At 33.6% G+C, this 17,507-nt stretch overlaps 2 protein-coding genes across 2 annotated transcripts in view; both read left to right on the forward strand.

The window, feature by feature from the left end:
• Positions 1-1,957: 1,957 nt before the first annotated feature.
• Positions 1,958-3,488, forward strand: LOC114373626 (FCS-Like Zinc finger 2-like). Its single transcript, XM_028331130.1, has 2 exons — positions 1,958-2,531; positions 2,784-3,488. Exons 1-2 carry the CDS (start codon positions 2,239-2,241, stop codon positions 2,968-2,970), a joined length of 480 nt encoding a protein of 159 aa, XP_028186931.1. The 5' UTR covers positions 1,958-2,238; the 3' UTR covers positions 2,971-3,488.
• A 4,089-nt stretch (positions 3,489-7,577) lies between these two features.
• The window catches only part of LOC114375427, a 55,282-nt gene continuing 45,352 nt past the window's right edge, over positions 7,578-17,507 (forward strand). Inside the window, exons 1-9 of the mRNA XM_028333206.1 lie at positions 7,578-7,837; positions 10,133-10,236; positions 12,977-13,111; positions 13,208-13,258; positions 14,684-14,778; positions 14,871-14,988; positions 15,406-15,507; positions 16,104-16,292; positions 16,384-16,544. Of these exons, the coding sequence (XP_028189007.1) occupies positions 7,741-7,837; positions 10,133-10,236; positions 12,977-13,111; positions 13,208-13,258; positions 14,684-14,778; positions 14,871-14,988; positions 15,406-15,507; positions 16,104-16,292; positions 16,384-16,544 (1,052 nt within the window). The 5' untranslated portion in view covers positions 7,578-7,740. The remainder of the gene's footprint in view (positions 7,838-10,132; positions 10,237-12,976; positions 13,112-13,207; positions 13,259-14,683; positions 14,779-14,870; positions 14,989-15,405; positions 15,508-16,103; positions 16,293-16,383; positions 16,545-17,507) is intronic.

Here is a 17,507-nt window from a genome sequence, read left to right on the forward strand (position 1 = left end):
ATATTTTTATTAATTATTTTTAAATTAAAAATAAAAAAATATATTGGCAAATAATTAGAAGAAATAAAAATATTAATAATAATGATAATTTTGTAAAAAAATTTAAATTTAAAATAAATTTATTATTATCAACTAAATTTAAAATAAAAAATATTAATATTGATTTTTTATTTTGCTGATTACGTCACTTTTTTTTTTTATCAAATACAGTCAATTTTAAACCTGGCACTTAATTGTTTTCAGTCTTAAAAAAAATATTTCAGTAAAAAGTGCGGTTGTTGTTTATTTTCATTTTTTTTATTTCTACAAAATCAAACATACACAATTTCTTATCTTTTTTCTGCATTCACTTTTTCCTTTTTTTTTTTCTTTTATTTCTCACTGCTCAACGGACCGTAAATGAGTTCACGTAGATTTTTTTTATAATAATAAAAAATTATAATCTAAATAATACGAATCATTTGTTTAAACTATATTATTCATAGGCATCGACACACTCAGGCCTCATGATAATTGTCTTTCCAGTTCGGTCATATGAGCTGGGTTCGATTCTAATATCAAAACTATATTATTCACAAGGTATGAATCTATAACCCAACCTTATTTCCAGGTTATACTTTCTTGAAAACATTTACCTATAGAATAAATATACTTCCTTTTTCCTAACCAATTACTTAATTATTTATGATTAAGAAAAATAATTAATTTAATCTATAGCAATAAATTATTTTAAATTTATAATTTTTTAAAATTATCATTACCATTAATATTTTTCTATTTTATAATTATTTGTTAATATTTTTTCTTCTTCTTAATTTTAAACTCGAATTTTATAAATAGGAAGGAAAAAAATATTAATTTATGGTCATGTTAATTAGTGTCAACTAGAAGAGAAATTATTTAATGTAAAAAATTATAAGAAAGTAAAAAAATCATAAAGAATATAATTTTTCGTTTCTTAATAAAAACATTTATTTTTAAGTTGCTTAACAATTGATATTAGAACATTGATTATCATTCATCATTAATTTATTTTAAAACATTAAAAACCATTTAATATTTGCTAATTAGATTTTCGTTAAGTAAATAAGACACTAGGTACCCAGGATTAGTTGTAAAATTTAAAGTTATTAATAACATTAAAAAACCAGAGTAGGAGGTACTGAGGTAGTAGGAGTAATTCCGAAGAGAAGATTAGTTGGGTTTAGAATTAAATTAAGCATTGAATGTGAGAGGCAGGTGGCCCGTGGCCCGTGGCCCAATTAATTAGCCCCTGAAAAAAACCAGGGTAAAGAAAGAAAAGAAACAGTGCAGTAGTTATTGTGGGACACACATACATTAGGGCTTAGGCGGTGTGTGAGTGACCGTTACTCTTACGCGCACTGCGCGAGTTTGGGTCCCAAGACTTTCCTTACACCCCCAGCACAATTTCACAACAAGCAAGAGAGAGACATGTGCCTGGGCCCCACCACTTCCCAGAATTGTAACTGCTAAGATCTTCCCTCCCCCACTTCATACCCTCGCATTCCCTTCAAATCACAAAACTGCCACCAACCCCCTCCCTCATCATTTTCTAATGAAAAATGTTTCATACACAATCTCCTTATAGAATTTATGATAGGAGAGACTTTGATAGAGGCAGATCATGAAAGAGAAATAAATAAACGGTAAATATATAAAAGATCATATTTTGGAATTCATTTATTTATTTTTTTTTCTTTTTCACTTTATATTTTTTTTCCATTCTACCAAATATATACAAAAATAAAAGGAGTTAATTGAGTGTTTAAAATACAAGATGGTGAATGGATCGTTACTCATCTCTAATTCCTCCCTTAGGCCTTCTCGCACATTCCATGGCATTTCTGTAATTTTGGGTACCCCTCCAATAATTCCATTCTTTAATTAAATGAAAGTATTTTTCTTTTTAGATGCAGGTATTTCGAACCAATGGATTCACCGGGACGGGTTCGTGTTCGTAAATGTGTAACTTGTAACCTGCCGCTGTTTGTTTGTTTATTATTATAGCCCCCCCCTCTCTCTCTCGTTTCCGCATTCAACGAAGAAAACAAAAAACCTTCACCTACCACTTTATAAAACCCGTCCCTTCTCTTCTCCTTTCCCAAATCATTTGATCACTCTGTATTGTGTTTTGTTCCTTCCTTGGTTCGTTCCCTCCACAAACCAAAAACCCAACAAAAGAACGTTCATTTTTCATTTTCGTTTCTAATAAAGAGCATGGCCGGTGGTTCTATCAAGAGACATTCTTTCTCCGAAGAGGACCATGGTTTCGCTTCTTCCATGGAGCCTGGGTATTCTGGGCACAACCACCACTTCCATCATGGTTTCGTGTCTAGGACTTTGGGTTATGGCACTTTCTACAACCGAGGTGTTAGGAGCCATTCGATTTTCTCGCCGAGATCTGGGAGATTTTATGATGCAAGATTCGAAGATCACCAACCCCACTTTCTTCAAGCTTGTTCTCTTTGCAAGAAGCGTCTCGGGGATAATAGTGACATCTTCATGTACAAGTTAGTTGCAGGCCCTAATTCCATCTTCTTACACCTCTCAATTACTTGATTAGTTTCCTTAATACAAATACTTGATTTGTTTCATCTTTTACCAGTCTTGATTATGATTCTTAAATCTAAAGATTTATTTTCCCCCTCTCCGCATTGCTTAGAAATTATTTCATGCCTCAGAATTGAGTATCAAGATTTAATGTGAATTTTGTTAGATCTCTATGTATTTTGTTCTGATTGGGGGTGTCAATTTAATTGCAGAGGGGACACGCCTTTTTGCAGCGAAGAGTGTAGACAAGAGCAAATGGAGAGAGACGAAGCCAAGGAGAAGAATAATAACCTTTCTTCTTCGATGAAGGCTTTGAGAAAAAAAGAGCAAAGAAATTCTGTCTCCCCAAACAAGACCCAAGATTACTCATTTCGTGCAGGGACGGTTGCTGCTGCTTAGTTGAAACTTGTATGGTGATTAGCTATTAAGAGGAAAGAAGAACGAAAAAAACAGTTTAACCGCTACAGCCTTCTCAAAAAAGAAAGGAAGAAAAAAAAGGAGGAAAACAGATGAACAAAGGAAAGTAGAAGCCAAGTTCCAATCCAAGTTACTTTCTTTTCCTCGAAGAAGGGTCAAGAGAGAAGAGATCCCCCCCTAAAAAAAAGGATTTTTGTTCATGAAGCTGTATATGGTAATACGTGTAGAGAAGTTCGTTGCGTGTGGGATCCTCTCTCCCAATTGGCTCTTTTTCGGGTTTATTTTTTATAAAAAAAAACATATATATCAATGTCTCTTAGTTACTTACTAGTACTATTTTATATGATGGTGTGGTGTCTAATAGTTTCAAAGTTTTAACGAAGAAACTGAATAGTACCAATTTAGTTGATATTTCTTTCCCTGATTCCATTTGTATATTTTTAGCCTTTTATGTGGCATTTGATTTAAATATGAAAATCCAAGAAGGCAGAAAAAATGTACATGGACGGACTTTTATATGCCGTGGCTGTGGCCTGCAGGACGTGAAACACTATGCCACTAAGAAATTGGGAGAGTCACGTGGAATTTTGAGGTGTGAAACGAACTAGTATATGCCATTGATATTATAGAGAAGAAATAGACAATTAAGAAAAACCTTCTATCACTGTTTCGTTTTTTATTTGTTAACTAATGTCCTTGATTCAAGAAATAAAAACTGTGCTGTAACCATGTCTATAATTGAATCTTTGTTTTATGCGGGCGAGATCAGTGAAGCCTCACTAATACTGAGATCATTAATTAACAAATACTAGTATCAAAGTAACGAATTTAGAGGCTGTTAAGCCGGATTTAAAAAATGAAATGAGAGTGCTATTATTAACAAAGACACTTGTCTAGGAACACCAAACATATAGATCAGTTGCTAGTTTGAATATTGGGAATGTAATTGCTTTATCAGTTAGTGTCTAATTTGAGTTTTAAATATGCAAATCTAAGGGTAAACTTGCTTAGATTTACATATAATAATAAACATAGTACATTCTAAACTTATAAAAACATAAATAAACAACATATTTAAAAAATAATCAACAGCTTGACATATATTTTGTTTACATAAACAATCATTTAAAGTATATACAGCATATAGACTCAATTTTATGGAGATTCTTGATATTTTCAGCGACTACAAGCATTTCTTAACAGGGTGCATCATGACTACCAAGTTATAACAACGGCCAAGCTTTAGTGGTTTGTGAGAATAAATACACTTGGGTAATGGCTCAAGACTTGCGATGGCCTTGGCACCTTGTGGAAGGGTGTTACTAGGTGCACCTAGCATTATTGTTAGTGCACTCAGCACTTAAGGTGAAATGACGAAAATATTTTTAATCCGTAAGTCATTTAAATTTAATCGCAAAAGTTTTAAGGATCAACTTGATCCGTAAGCTTTTTACGGATCAACTTGATCCGTAAGACTTCTATGGATCAAGTTGATCCGTATTGTTCCATAAAAGACTTATGGATCAAGTTGATTCGTATCAACTTTACAGATCAATGTGATCCGTATGATTTACAGATCACCCTCACACACACCCATCACAAATGCGAAAAAAGCATAAGAACAGTTTTAGTATTTTAATAAAATGCTAGGTGTAACTAGCAACACACCTTGTGGAATTAGCTGTTGTTCTTGCCCAAGTCCATCATCAATTACCCAAGGCCGTATCCAACACTAGGTTGAGGCTTCTACAAACTCAACTTTTGTATTTGTTCAATCACAATATCAGGTTTATTATAATCTACCTCAAACTCATTTGATATTCTCTTTTCTTGCAGGCAAAAAACATGTAATATAAATCTTTTTTTTTTCTTTGATTCGAATAGATAAATAATAGATTATGTGATGAATAAATACTATTCCCTTCGTTTTTCGTTCTTATTTATAAGATCTAATTTAAAATAATATTTATTTCATTTTATAACACACAACCTAAATTTCTTAACAGTGAAATGAATTTAAAGTTTATGATTAGGGCTCAAATATATTTTTAGTGTCTCAAATGTAGGTCATATTTTTTGTCTTTTAAATTTAAAGTTATTTTTTTAGTCTTTAAAATTCATAAAATATTCTTTTTTAATCCTTCTCTATAATATGAGTTAAATATAAAATAAGAAATTTATGATTTGTAACAATTTTGATTGTCAAAATTTGATTTTTTATTTTATTTTAAAGTACATTTTTTTGTTGTTTTAAATGGCTAGAATCAAGTCAATAAAAAATAATTTTTAGTCCTTTTACACAATTTAAGTCAAATATAGAATACTGAGATTCACAATTTTTGTCATTGTTGATAATCAAAATTTAACTTTTTATTTTATATTTAAAACAACGGGTTGTGAAAGTTAAAAAGTATCATAATCAAGTCATTAAAAAAAATTAAAACCCATTAATTACTTTAAAAATTACTTTGATTTTTTATTGACTTGACTCTGGTAGTCTAAAATTGCCAAAAAATTATACTTTAAAATATAAAATAGAAAATCAAAATTTGATAGTGAAAAAATGACAGAAATTATGAATCTTTTATTTATTTTTTGACTCACTTTACATAATGACTAAAAAAACATTTTATGAATTTCAGGATAAAAAAATAACTTTAAATATGGAAAACTAAAAAAGTGACTTATATTTAAAAGACTAAAAACATATTTAAGTTTTGTTATAAACTTTAAATTCATCCCACTATTAAGTATAATTATTTAATTCATATTTATTCATCTCCCTCTTATAACATATATCTTAAAGTCAAAATTTAAGATACAAAGAAATAAAGAAATAATATTATAGAATTTGGTTTAAGTTGAGGGCATGCTGTTTATGAATGTTTTTTCTGCTAGCATTTGAATATTACATGCATAGAGTTTTCAGAGCTCAAATTCAAACAATCTTTTTAGTTAGATAAAAATGTTTAAGAAAAGTAAAACCGTAAAAGACTCATCTTAATATTGAGGATCCAAGTACTGTTTATTAGAACAAACAAACCTGTTTTCTATACCATTTTTAGACATCCATTAGTAATCATATAGCATATATTGGTGACACTTTTATTTTAATACTAACAATTATTTCAAATGTTTTACTAGCATTTTTTTTTATGTTGGATTAAATATAAACATATAAATTTAAAGTATTTAATTTAAAACGAGATATATTCCATCAATTTACATTTTTTTAAAGTCATATAAATATTATGAAAACTATAAAAAAATGTAGAATTACTTTAATAAACTTATCGTATTAAAAAATACTCTAAAAAATTTAACTACCTTCAAAAGATCACTCGATTCTAATTTAATATAAAAACCTGGATGAAATAAGATGGTACTATATAATTTGTTATAATTGAACTGCAAAATACAATTATAAACAAAGGGCAATATAATATGCAATTTAAATAATTTCACTTGGATTATATGGTTGTTGTTCCAATTAAGGCTGACATATGAGTTTCATATTTTTCAAAATAAATATGCATACTTAACTACTTATTTCGTTACTATTTTTAGAAATTTATTTGTTTCTTTTTATAATATTTTTTTTTTAAATATATTAATTATTTTTTCCTGTTTACTTAATCTCTTTTCAAATATTAATAAAAATAATTAAGTGAACAAAAAGATAAAAAAATAATTTTAAAATAATAATATAAATAATTAATATATTTAATATAATTAATTATTTTTATTAAAAAACATAAATTAATTAAAAGAGTCTTGTAATGAAAGACATAATGAGTAATGTATTGAAAAATTATTAAAAGAGAAAAAAAATAATGAAAAATATAATTTTTTTTATTAATTTTAAATAAATTTATTATTATAAATAAAATTAATTAATTTTCTTAATTTTATTGAATTAGATATTGAGTCTCTAGAACAAAAGAAATATATAATTTTTCATTATCCACGTTGCAAGGTACTGGCTGACTTGCGCTGTCAGCAATGGCAGATCAGGCCACGAAGTCATTTAATTGCATACTTGAAGGGCAAGCGTGTCTCACCCAACGGCAACCGCATTCAGATATTGGTAAATGTGTAGATTAATAAAATGATAAAAAAGCTTTTAACATACTCTCTTAAGTTTATTACTACTACTATTTCATTATTAATTAAAATTAGTTAAAGATTAGTAAAGAATTAGGAAAAAAACTTGTACAGTAGTATTGAATAAGAAATAAAATTTAAAAATATAATTTCTGTTAAACTTTAGTATTTTTAATTATTAATTATGTTGGGAATATATTGATAACACCTCTTTAATAAAATCGATAATTTTTCACGGTTTCCTATGTCTACAATACTACCCTCCTAAACAGCCACGTTGGTGGACACGTGATCAGTTTTGTACGTGGTCAACTCTCATGTTTGAACAATAATCGTATAATATTATTAGTTTATCGTATACTTATGCAAGATATGAATCTACTACTGTTGGAGAACCTTACAGAGCAAGGATAGTAATAACATTTTTTTTATTTTAATTTTATTTTAATTTTATTTTATCTTTATTTATATATTTTTGGGGCCAAAGCGACAACAACGTGACCTTCAAGTTCCGAATCACTCATTCCTTGAGAAGTTTTTGTATCCTCTTTTTTATTTTTCTTCTTATCGCCGTCGTCGTCGTTTTCGTCTTTCTTAATCGCCGCGATCGTCGTCGTCGTGCGGCGTATATGATCACTCCGCCTCAAGATGCTGGAGGATCAGGTGGCGTACCTCTTGCAGAGGTACCTTGGCAACTATGTGAGAGGGCTCAGCAAAGAAGCTCTCAAAATCAGTGTCTGGAAAGGTTCTCAAAATCCTAACTCCTACTCTTCTTATTTATTCTTCCTCGCTTTCTTAATCACTCTCTGAAACGTTGAAATGCTGAACTGTTTCTTATTTTTCACTTGATTGCTGAGTTGAAGTTAGAGTGAGGCTACGAGTTCGTGTATCAACTGCAGTGGTTGATATTTATTTCCGGCGTTTATATTTGTCGAATTGAAATTTAAGTGCTCAATCTCTTGAATGTGCTAGAGCAGGCAACCGTAGCGATTGCGCGCGAGTGATTCGACTACCTAATTGTGTTTGGAACTGTTGTTTTTGGTGTTTGTGATATTTCTGCATTGTTGCACTATATGTGGTTATTAATTTCGGGCGTTTATATTTGTAGAATTAAATTTCCGAGTGTTCAATCTGTTGAGTTTGCCAGAGGAACCGTGGCAAGGGTGCGCGAGTGATTCGAGTAGCAAATTGTGTTTGAAACTGTTAGTTTTTGGTGATTGTGAAATTTTTGCCTAGTTCCAATCAATGTAGTTTTGAATGAGAGGGGAAAGGTATTAGATGATGATTCTGCTATCAACAGTTAGCATTTGGCTATATTGGATGTTTTTACGTTTTTCTTTTATTTCCTCTTTCTGAAAATGTGATGGAGAATTCAATGCATAATTTGTTCTAGCTGTCTTGATTTAGTGGGGTGTTATTACGAGGTCAATGTGCATTTTTTGGCGAGGTCCATCTATGCATACAGATATATATCGTAGTTAGTCATCATTATTGAAGGATTTGGGGTAGACTTCATGGTTTCGGATGGGAAGGAAAGACAGGACAATTTTCTTATTTTTAAATGATGAGAATTATATCATATTTACAAGAAGGCTTAATCATCAATTTGGTCCCCAAATTATTTTAAAAGATTCAATTTCGTCTCTAAGTTTTTAAAAGATTTAATTTAGCTATCAAGTTTTTTAAAATGCACCACTTTGGTCCTTTTAGTCCAATTATAGTGACGCTGTTAAGATTGCAAATTCTAGTAGTTTTTGTTTACGAATAGTGACGGTTTTTAACCGTCACTATATTTTGCTCATATACATATCCGCTTGCTAGTGACACACGATGACGCCACCTAGCCTGACCTCCTCCCCCTCCCATTCCATCTCATCACCGATCTACAATGGATGAAGAAGAATAAGCAGTAACAACAACAAAGAGAATGTCCCAAAAGCTAGGGTTTCCCCTCCTTGCTGGTGGTGACACAAAGCTCGCGACAAGCCTCAGCATCCTCATCGCATCAATTGAAGAAGCCAAAGGCTGCATCTCGCAGATCGAGTACATCTTATACTCTCAGCTCTTCCCGCAGTTCAGATCCGATGCCGTATCCAAATGATGTCACATCAAGCACATGGAGGAGTTGCTGTAGTACAAGGAGATCATGCTCTGAGAATCCGAAGAGAAGCGAAACACTGTTTTTGAAATCCTCCCATGTTGCCAAGATGATTAAGTCCTCCAAGCAGAAGAGCCCCAGGCTCTGGCAAAGCTGGTTGAACAATGTCGTGGAGGCCGAGGTGGTGGAGAGCAACGACCTCGTGGCCGACGCCGGTAGAGACATAGATGATGCGGCAGGGGTCAAAGATGATGTTCGTGAGTGTGACACTCCCTTTCCTATTGACCTTCTTCCTCACACTCTCCCAAGCTCAATCACATTCCGATGCTCCACTGCTGCCCTCCTCCATCGTCTGTCGTCGATGAGTTTGTCTCCTCCCCCCATTTTATGTTTTCTGGATCTCCTTGTCATCTCCTTCTATGCTTCTTTTATTAAAAATAATATTGAATATAGTGGCGGTTAAAAACCACCAATGTTCGTAAACAAAAACCCTTGGAATTCGCAATCCTAACGGTGTCAGTTTAATTGGATGGAAAGGACAAAATTGGTGCATTTTAAAAAACTTGAGGACCAAATTGAATTTGAGGACTAAATTGAATCTTTTAAAATAAGTTGGGGATCAAGTTGATAATTAAGCCTTACAAAAATAGACAAAATATTAGGACATCCAATTTATGCTAATTTATCACATTATTTCTTCCATTAAAAAAAAATCAAATTAGAGGATATTTTTTGGAAATTAAAAATTTGTCTTGTCTTCCCTTTTCCTCCAAAATCCAACTCCCAAATATATCCTTACTGAGTTTAATCCAACTCCCAAATATATCCTTACTGAGTTTATGTATGTACATTTGTGTGCTTTTGCTTTTTATCTACCTCGAATTAACTTTTCATAATATATCTCTTATCTTTTTTTGTTGCCTGAACTGAAATATGAAACAGGTGATGTAGAGCTAAAGAATATGCAGTTGAAGCCTGAGGCTCTAAATGCTTTAAAACTTCCTGTGAAGGTTAAGGCAGGTTTTCTTGGATCAGTGAAACTTCAGGTTGGTGGGGGGATCAACTGTTGTTACTCAGAAATTTAGAAATATAAGATGTTGAGTGTGGTTATATATATAGGGATTTTCTAATGTACACACACTTGTTTTTTAGTATGAGTACATTAGCTAGCTATACCATTGATATAGTTTTTTTTTATCAGCAAAAGTATATATATATATATATATATATATATTATATAGAACATTAAAAATAGTACAAGCAGTACTATTGTATATACATCCTAGCATTTGTAAGGTGCAGAATTGTGGTGACCTAATACATGCTAACCAACTTGAATTAGGAAACCAAAGATCTGGTTAACCGCTAGGTACCCAACCAGCCTAACTTGTATTATATAAACTATCCCCCCTCAACACAAAAAACTATCCCTAATGTTACTGGACCAGGAGTGAAACGGGATATCAAATCCTTTCTCTAGATTTTTAAGCTAGGTCCAACAATAAAATAGTGTCCTCCATCACTTTATGGTTGTTGAAACTTTCATTTTGGAAGACCATCCTATTCCTATGCTGCCAAATACACCATGTCAAAGCAATCCACCAGGTCTGCCACCTCTGAAGTCCGCTGATATTGTAGTAGGAGTGTTGTTTCGAATTTTCCGAGAAAGCACCCACTACATTTACCCATGATTGCGATTCCCACCATAGCGGAAAGATGTTAGTTCAAGTGAAGAATAAGTGAGCCTTGTCCTCATCATGACTTCTGCAAAATGCGCAGGTGACGTCATTAGTTTCCACATTCCTCCTTCTTAAGTTACTCTTTGTAGGCAATCTTTCTCTGATCAATATCCAAGCGAAAATTGTTGCTTTACTTGGGACTTTTATCTCCCATAGTGCTTTAAACATTTCATCCAGACTCTCCAACGGAAAATTCCTATTGAGTAATTCGTAAGCACTCCCCATTGTATACTTATCGCTCGAATCTCCCTCCCATCTACACATGTCCTGTTGCTGCACATGTATCGTCAGACGATGTAAGTGTTTCATAAATTTTGCAGCCGTGTCTATTTCAGCCTCCAAGAAGAACCTCTTCCACTGAAGCTTCCATTCCCAACCTGTATCTGTTATTGTCCCCATTTGCTGGATGTGTCGGTTTTGTTGTTGAGAGATCTGGTACAGTCTTGGATACTTCTCCTTAAGCGAGACCCCATCCTCCATCCATCCATCTTCCCAGAACAAGACCTTTGATCCACATCCTACTTTCCATTTTGTCCCATTTTTAAGCCAGCTCCCTTTCTCGGACAGATTACAAGCATAGCCAAGATCTCGCCACCAAAGAGATTCTCTGATGGACCTTCTTGTCGCATCTAAATTCCTCCACCCCCCAAACTTTGATTCCAAAACTTGTGCCCACAGCTCCCCATGATGATTGAACAAATTCCAGCGCCATTTCCCGAGTAAAGCCAAGTTAAACTTCCCCAAATCCCTTATACCCAAGCCCCCTTTCTCCTTTGGCAGACAAACTTACCCCAATTCACCCAAGCAATCTTCTTTTGGTCTGAGTTTCCGCTCTACAATAACTGCCTCTGTAGCCCCACCAGCTTGTCCATCACTTTCTTTGGCACCCTGAAAAAGGAGAAAAAGAAGATAGGTATTGAGTTCAGGACTGACTTTATTAGAGTCACCCTTCCCCCAAAAGAAAGATATTTTTGTTTCCACTTTGATAGTTTTCTCTCACATTTTTTGACTACTGAATCCCATGTCTCACTACACCGTGGGTTTGTCCTAATAGAGATACCCAAATAAGAGAAGGGTACCGACAACACTCTGCAGTTTAAGATATAGTTTAAGATAATCTCTAGTTATAGGTTGCTAACGTACTCATACTAAAAAACAAGTGTGTGCGTGTTAGCAAACCCCACAAGCATTTGCTAATGTACACATGCGTGCACACATACTCACAGACTTGTTTTTTAGTATGAGTGCGTTACACCATTGGTGTATTTTAAAATATCTAGTTATAACTTGCTAATGTACTCGTATCAAAAAACAAGATAATATCTAGTTATATATATTGCTGCATGTAATTAAAGTACGTATATATGCATGCATGCATTGGGTGAGAGGAAATGATTTTGATTATTCAATCTTCCATGGATAGCCAAGATTGATTTTACTTCAATCTAATCTTGATTCTTGATCATTTATGTAAGATTGAATGATCAAGATTGACTCCTCTTTCTTTCTACTGCAAACCTCTTCGGCCTAGGATGAACATAAAGGAAAACAGGAGAATGAGGTGGAAAGAAATGGCATTAAAAGAGCAAGAGCTTAGATGAAGAAACATGAAGCTTGAGCCTTGTAATGTTCGATGAAGAAATGAAAAGTTGAGATAGATTTAATTTACACAGTAAAGCAGCACCTTAAAAGTATTATATTTCAATTATTTTTGCTGTGTTATTTGTATTTTGCTAGCTTTATTCTCCCATTTTTGTGATTAACTTGTGGTTAAACCAACTATTTTATTTCTCATTTTTCTAATTTCTGGTTTTTGTTTTTCATAGTTGATTTTTCATTTTGAGGATAATGACATGTTAAATGAGTGAGGCACTGTGGGGGCTATTTCAGCAGCATGGCCATGGCATGGAACGATTTTTCCTGTTGATCTTCTTTGTTTTATTGTTTTATGAGCATATCATATTCATAATTGCCAATGCTGTAAGAGAGTCACATATTCCTTTCTGCACGAGTGATGGTCACATTTGATGTTTGTATTTCTTTTAAGGTTCCATGGAGTAGGCTTGGTCAAGATCCAGTCTTAGTATATTTGGATCGCATTTTCTTACTAGCTGAACCTGCAACTCAAGTTGAGGGATGCAGTGAGGATGCTGTCCAAGAAGCTAAGAAAAGCCTAATACAGGTAAGAACTCAAGTAAGAATTAGATGAAGTTTAGTTCAATTTGGCTTGAAGACGTTTTATTTGATGAAGCATACTTTCCCTCCCTTTTGGCAACAGGAGATGGAATTGAAACTGTGGGAGAAGTCACAACAGTTAAAGTCAGAAATGGTATGAGCTTGGCTTTTAGTAATTTTTTGTTAAATAAATAGTGGATTTTCACTTTGTATTGTGTCAAGCACCATCCATGCACCCAAGGTTCTGCAGAACTGCTCAATTTCTGGACTTATTTGAAATGGTAACTCCTTAATATTTAATGGCAGAGTACTGAATAGAATAACCCATAAACAGAGAGCATTTTGCTCCCTCCAGGTTCAACTACACAAAACCGGATTGTAAGATGAGGACTGCCTAGGCTTTATAGGCTCTATTTAAGCCAAATCTCTAGTTGATGTGGGACTAAACACCACACTTGAGGCTACAATTAAGGTAGCCTCCAAAGAGGCTGTAATTAAGGCTGGGTAGGGGTCACTGCAATTAAGATGACTTTCCAACACTTGGCCTCTTGCCCAGGGTACCGGTTTAGAGTGTGATAATGCAAGTGGCCCAACAATTAATCTAGGATAGACTCTGATATCATCATATAATTTGGGCTTAGGGCTTCTAATTTAATCCCACAAAATAGACTTGTAAGGTGAGGACTTCCCAAACTTCATGAGCTCTATTTAAGCCATATTTGATATCTCTAGTTATGTGGGACTAAACACCACTTGAGGTTGCAAATAAGGCAGCCACCAAAGAGGCTGCAACTAAGGCGGGCTTGGGGAACTTCATTTAAGGAGGCTTTCCAACAAAAATGATGAAGAGAAAGAGTAGGAGAGAACTTTCAGAAAAATGAATGTTTTATTAGGAAAATGTGAAAAGCTTACACTGTGCATTTGATCATACTCAGTTGTCAGTTTGATAACTTACTAGCTCTAGCTTTCTAATACAGGGTACAACTATCCTAACTCCTAACTAACTCAACTTAGTTGCATGATGACAGGTCAGCAGCTGAGTTCACACATCATGAACACACCCAAAACTTGCACAGTACATACTGTACACACTGAATATAATACATATACTGTTATGTTTCATCAAAGGACTGCCAAAACTGCATCACTGCCACAAAACTTTTGCCTCCTTCTTGTCAAAGCCTTTAAATTTTAAATGTTAACAATCACAAACTGTTCCAAAGTTGAAGGACAAATCCCTGGCCTCACCCTAAACCCCAAACAAGATATTTCTCATGAAAGTTACCAACAAATTTGCCTTATAACTAAATGGTGATGATATTTTTAAAGTTATCTTTTCAAAGTTGCATTTCATTTCCTATTAGTAGTGAATTGGGAAATATGTGTAAAGTTTATTCATGGATTCTGGAATAAAGCCATTTCGTATATAATTTTCTTGTACCTATGCATTGGATGCATATGTTTAGGGTGATGCTTTCCATATTCCTCTTTGGATCCTTATGTAAACATATGCATGCATGTTTCTGTATGATCAAGAATACCTTATATGGGCTCATGTATCTTTTTCTTTAATCTTAAGAATAAATCATGGTTGGGATCCCTCATCAGCACCATCATTGGAAATTTGAAGCTTTCAATTTCTAATATTCACATCAGATATGAGGATGGTGAGAGGTAAAGGAGAATTTTGGGAATGTTTTATGAATGTAAATTTGATCTCACTCAACTTTCTATATCCTTCTATAGCCTGATATTCTGTCTTGTAGCAATCCAGGGCACCCATTTGCAGCTGGAGTTATGTTGGACAAACTCTTGGCTGTGACAGTCGATGATTCTGGGAAGGAGACTTTTATTACTGGAGGCGCACTAGATCGCATTCAAAAGGTTCCAATGTGACTTAGTGTCAATTGATATTGGTTGTAGCAATGAAATCCTTTTGTACTGATTCAGATGCTTGTTAATTTGATAAAGGTTTAAAGTATATCTTGCATTGAAACAAAGGAAGGTTATCTTAAATTTTGTATCTTGGAAATTTTATTTGCTTGAGAGTGAGGAGCTTATTTTGTCTATCATATTCTGCAACTCTATTATTTCCTTGTTTTGTTTTCTTTCAATGAATCTTTTTACTTACCAATGAAACATAATTGCTTGGAACAATAGTTAAGTCCATAAATTGCTGAATGAAAATAATGCTACTGCGTAGTCTGTAATGATTAATGCCTTTCATTCCGTCTAACTATTCTATTGCTACTTGCCAGTGTTCTTTTGTTGTTAATGTCTTTTTTCCCCATTGCTTTGCAGTCTGTTGAACTTGATCGACTTGCAGTTTATTTAGATTCAGATATTATACCATGGCATGTTAACAAAGCATGGGAAGATTTGCTTCCTTCAGAGTGGTTTCAGGTATGTATGGTGGATACTGGAGTGGATAAGGAGGGCTATGGATTTACGTAGATCCGTTATTTCTTTCCTCAACTTCTTTGAAGTCCTTTTCTGTTTTAATATATGTCATGTATTTAAGGAGTGGATGTGAATGTGTTTGGTATCCTAGTTAGTTTGGTTATCATGATACTATGTTTGTGGTCAATGTTGATAGTCTTGCTGTGCGGGAGGAGAGGGGCTGTTTCAAATTGGTTCTCTTGAATGGTAGGGGAAATTAGTGTGTTTCTGTGCATTGTCTAGGCGGTTTGATGGGAGTTTGCTTTTGCTTGTGGATTGTACTTATTGGCTAGGTGTCAGAGTGTTCTTTTATCCCGATCCTGTAAAAGATGGGGGGTGGGAGGTGTTGAATGGTGATAGATTTCTTTCCTTTCCCTGTTAAAATTACTACAACAACAACAATGGTCTTTTCCCACTAGAGATATTTTGCCTCTCTGACAAATTATTCACTTGGCTCCTTTGGAGGTGGCATGCAATTTTCTTTTGTTTTCATCATGAATTTATTACTTAACCTCTTTTTCTTTTAGTTTCTCTTCGTAATTTTCTTGTAAAAAATTCAGATATTTAAATTTGGCACCAAAGATGGGAAGCCAGCTGATAATTTGTTAAGAAAGCACTCGTACCTTCTGCAACCGGTGACTGGGAAAGCAAAGTACTCCAAGCTGCTGCCAACTGAAGTTGCTGATAGCAAACAACCTTTACAGAAGGCTATGGTGAATTTGGATGATGTTACAATTAGCATATCTAAGGTTCATTTGATGTTTCTTTATTTTTGTTTTTCTTTTTTTTCCAGAGTTTGTGATTAATTTTAGGGATAGTTTTTGCATTTTTTCTTTGTAGGATGGATATGGTGATATCATGAAATTAGCAGACAACTTTGCTGCATTTAATCAACGTCTAAAGTATGCTCATTATCGTCCACTGGTGCCAGTAAAAGCTGATTCCAGGTCTTGGTGGAAGTATGCGTACAAAGCTGTATCTGACCAGATAAAGAAGGCAAGGTACTTGAACACATTCTGATTCTGTTCACAGTCTTTTGCCAAGCTAAATTTTGTGAATACTAATTACTGTAGATTGGGAGTGTCACTTTGATAAGTAACCCCAATTTAACAGCCAAACTTACAATTAAAATAAGACTAGTGACTAGTGTTTGACTGAATTATCTTGGAAACATGTTAGTAAGTTAGAATTGATATCTACGTATCTGTTTCCCAAATCTGCCATAATAGAGTATCCATGCTTCATCTGCACATATGCTTTTTCATCAAATTATTTGTATGATTATCTTTAAAATTGAAACTCTCAACTAGTAGGCTTTATATTTAGGTGAGTGTAGTTAAAGGAGTTAAAAAGTGTGCCTTAAATGCCAAGATGGGATGAATGATGATGGATAGTACAAGTGCCTCTTACATGTTATTTTTCTGCCTCTTCTGTGAGTTGTGCTCATGTTATATCTTAAAAAGTGCTTTTACTTCACAACGGAAATGCCCCAGGTAAGTGCCCTGGAGAGCGAGGAATTAGCAAAGCTCAGTCCATGAGAAGCCTAGATATTAATATGACCAATAGTGGCAACCCAGAGATCAATCACCGCTTGAAGCAAAATGAGTTGTATAAAGCCGAGGATGATGTAGAAAAACAGAGTATAATGGTGACTCTGATATATTGAGGAAGAACAGTACAATAAAGAAGTGCTGGCCACAGCAAGGATTGACCTGTCAAATCCCATAGAATCAGAAATTAGAAACAGAGTCACTAAAATAAGGAATTAAAACTTTAAAATATTCCTCTTGAAAAAAAAATTAAAATATTCAGATTGACTAAGATAATAAACCTAATAATCCCAAATAAGGAAATATATAAGATACAATAATTTTGATTTGTCACAATCTATCACATTTCCACACGTGATTAACTGTTGGAGAAATTGCCTTAATTGTGGTCATCCTTAACCTGCCTTAATTGCA

This window comes from Glycine soja, chromosome 11 (assembly GCF_004193775.1).
Source record: "Glycine soja cultivar W05 chromosome 11, ASM419377v2, whole genome shotgun sequence".
NCBI lineage: Eukaryota > Viridiplantae > Streptophyta > Magnoliopsida > Fabales > Fabaceae > Glycine > Glycine soja.

What these genes read in the sequence shown, in the direction of transcription:
- LOC114373626 (XM_028331130.1), top strand. Translation starts at nt 2,239, where the DNA reads ATGGCCGGTGGTTCTATCAAGAGACATTCTTTCTCCGAAGAGGACCAT. An exon ending in AGTGACATCTTCATGTACAA is followed by an intron (nt 2,532 to 2,783) that starts GTTAGTTGCAGG and finishes ATTTAATTGCAG; the next exon opens with AGGGGACACGCCTTTTTGCA.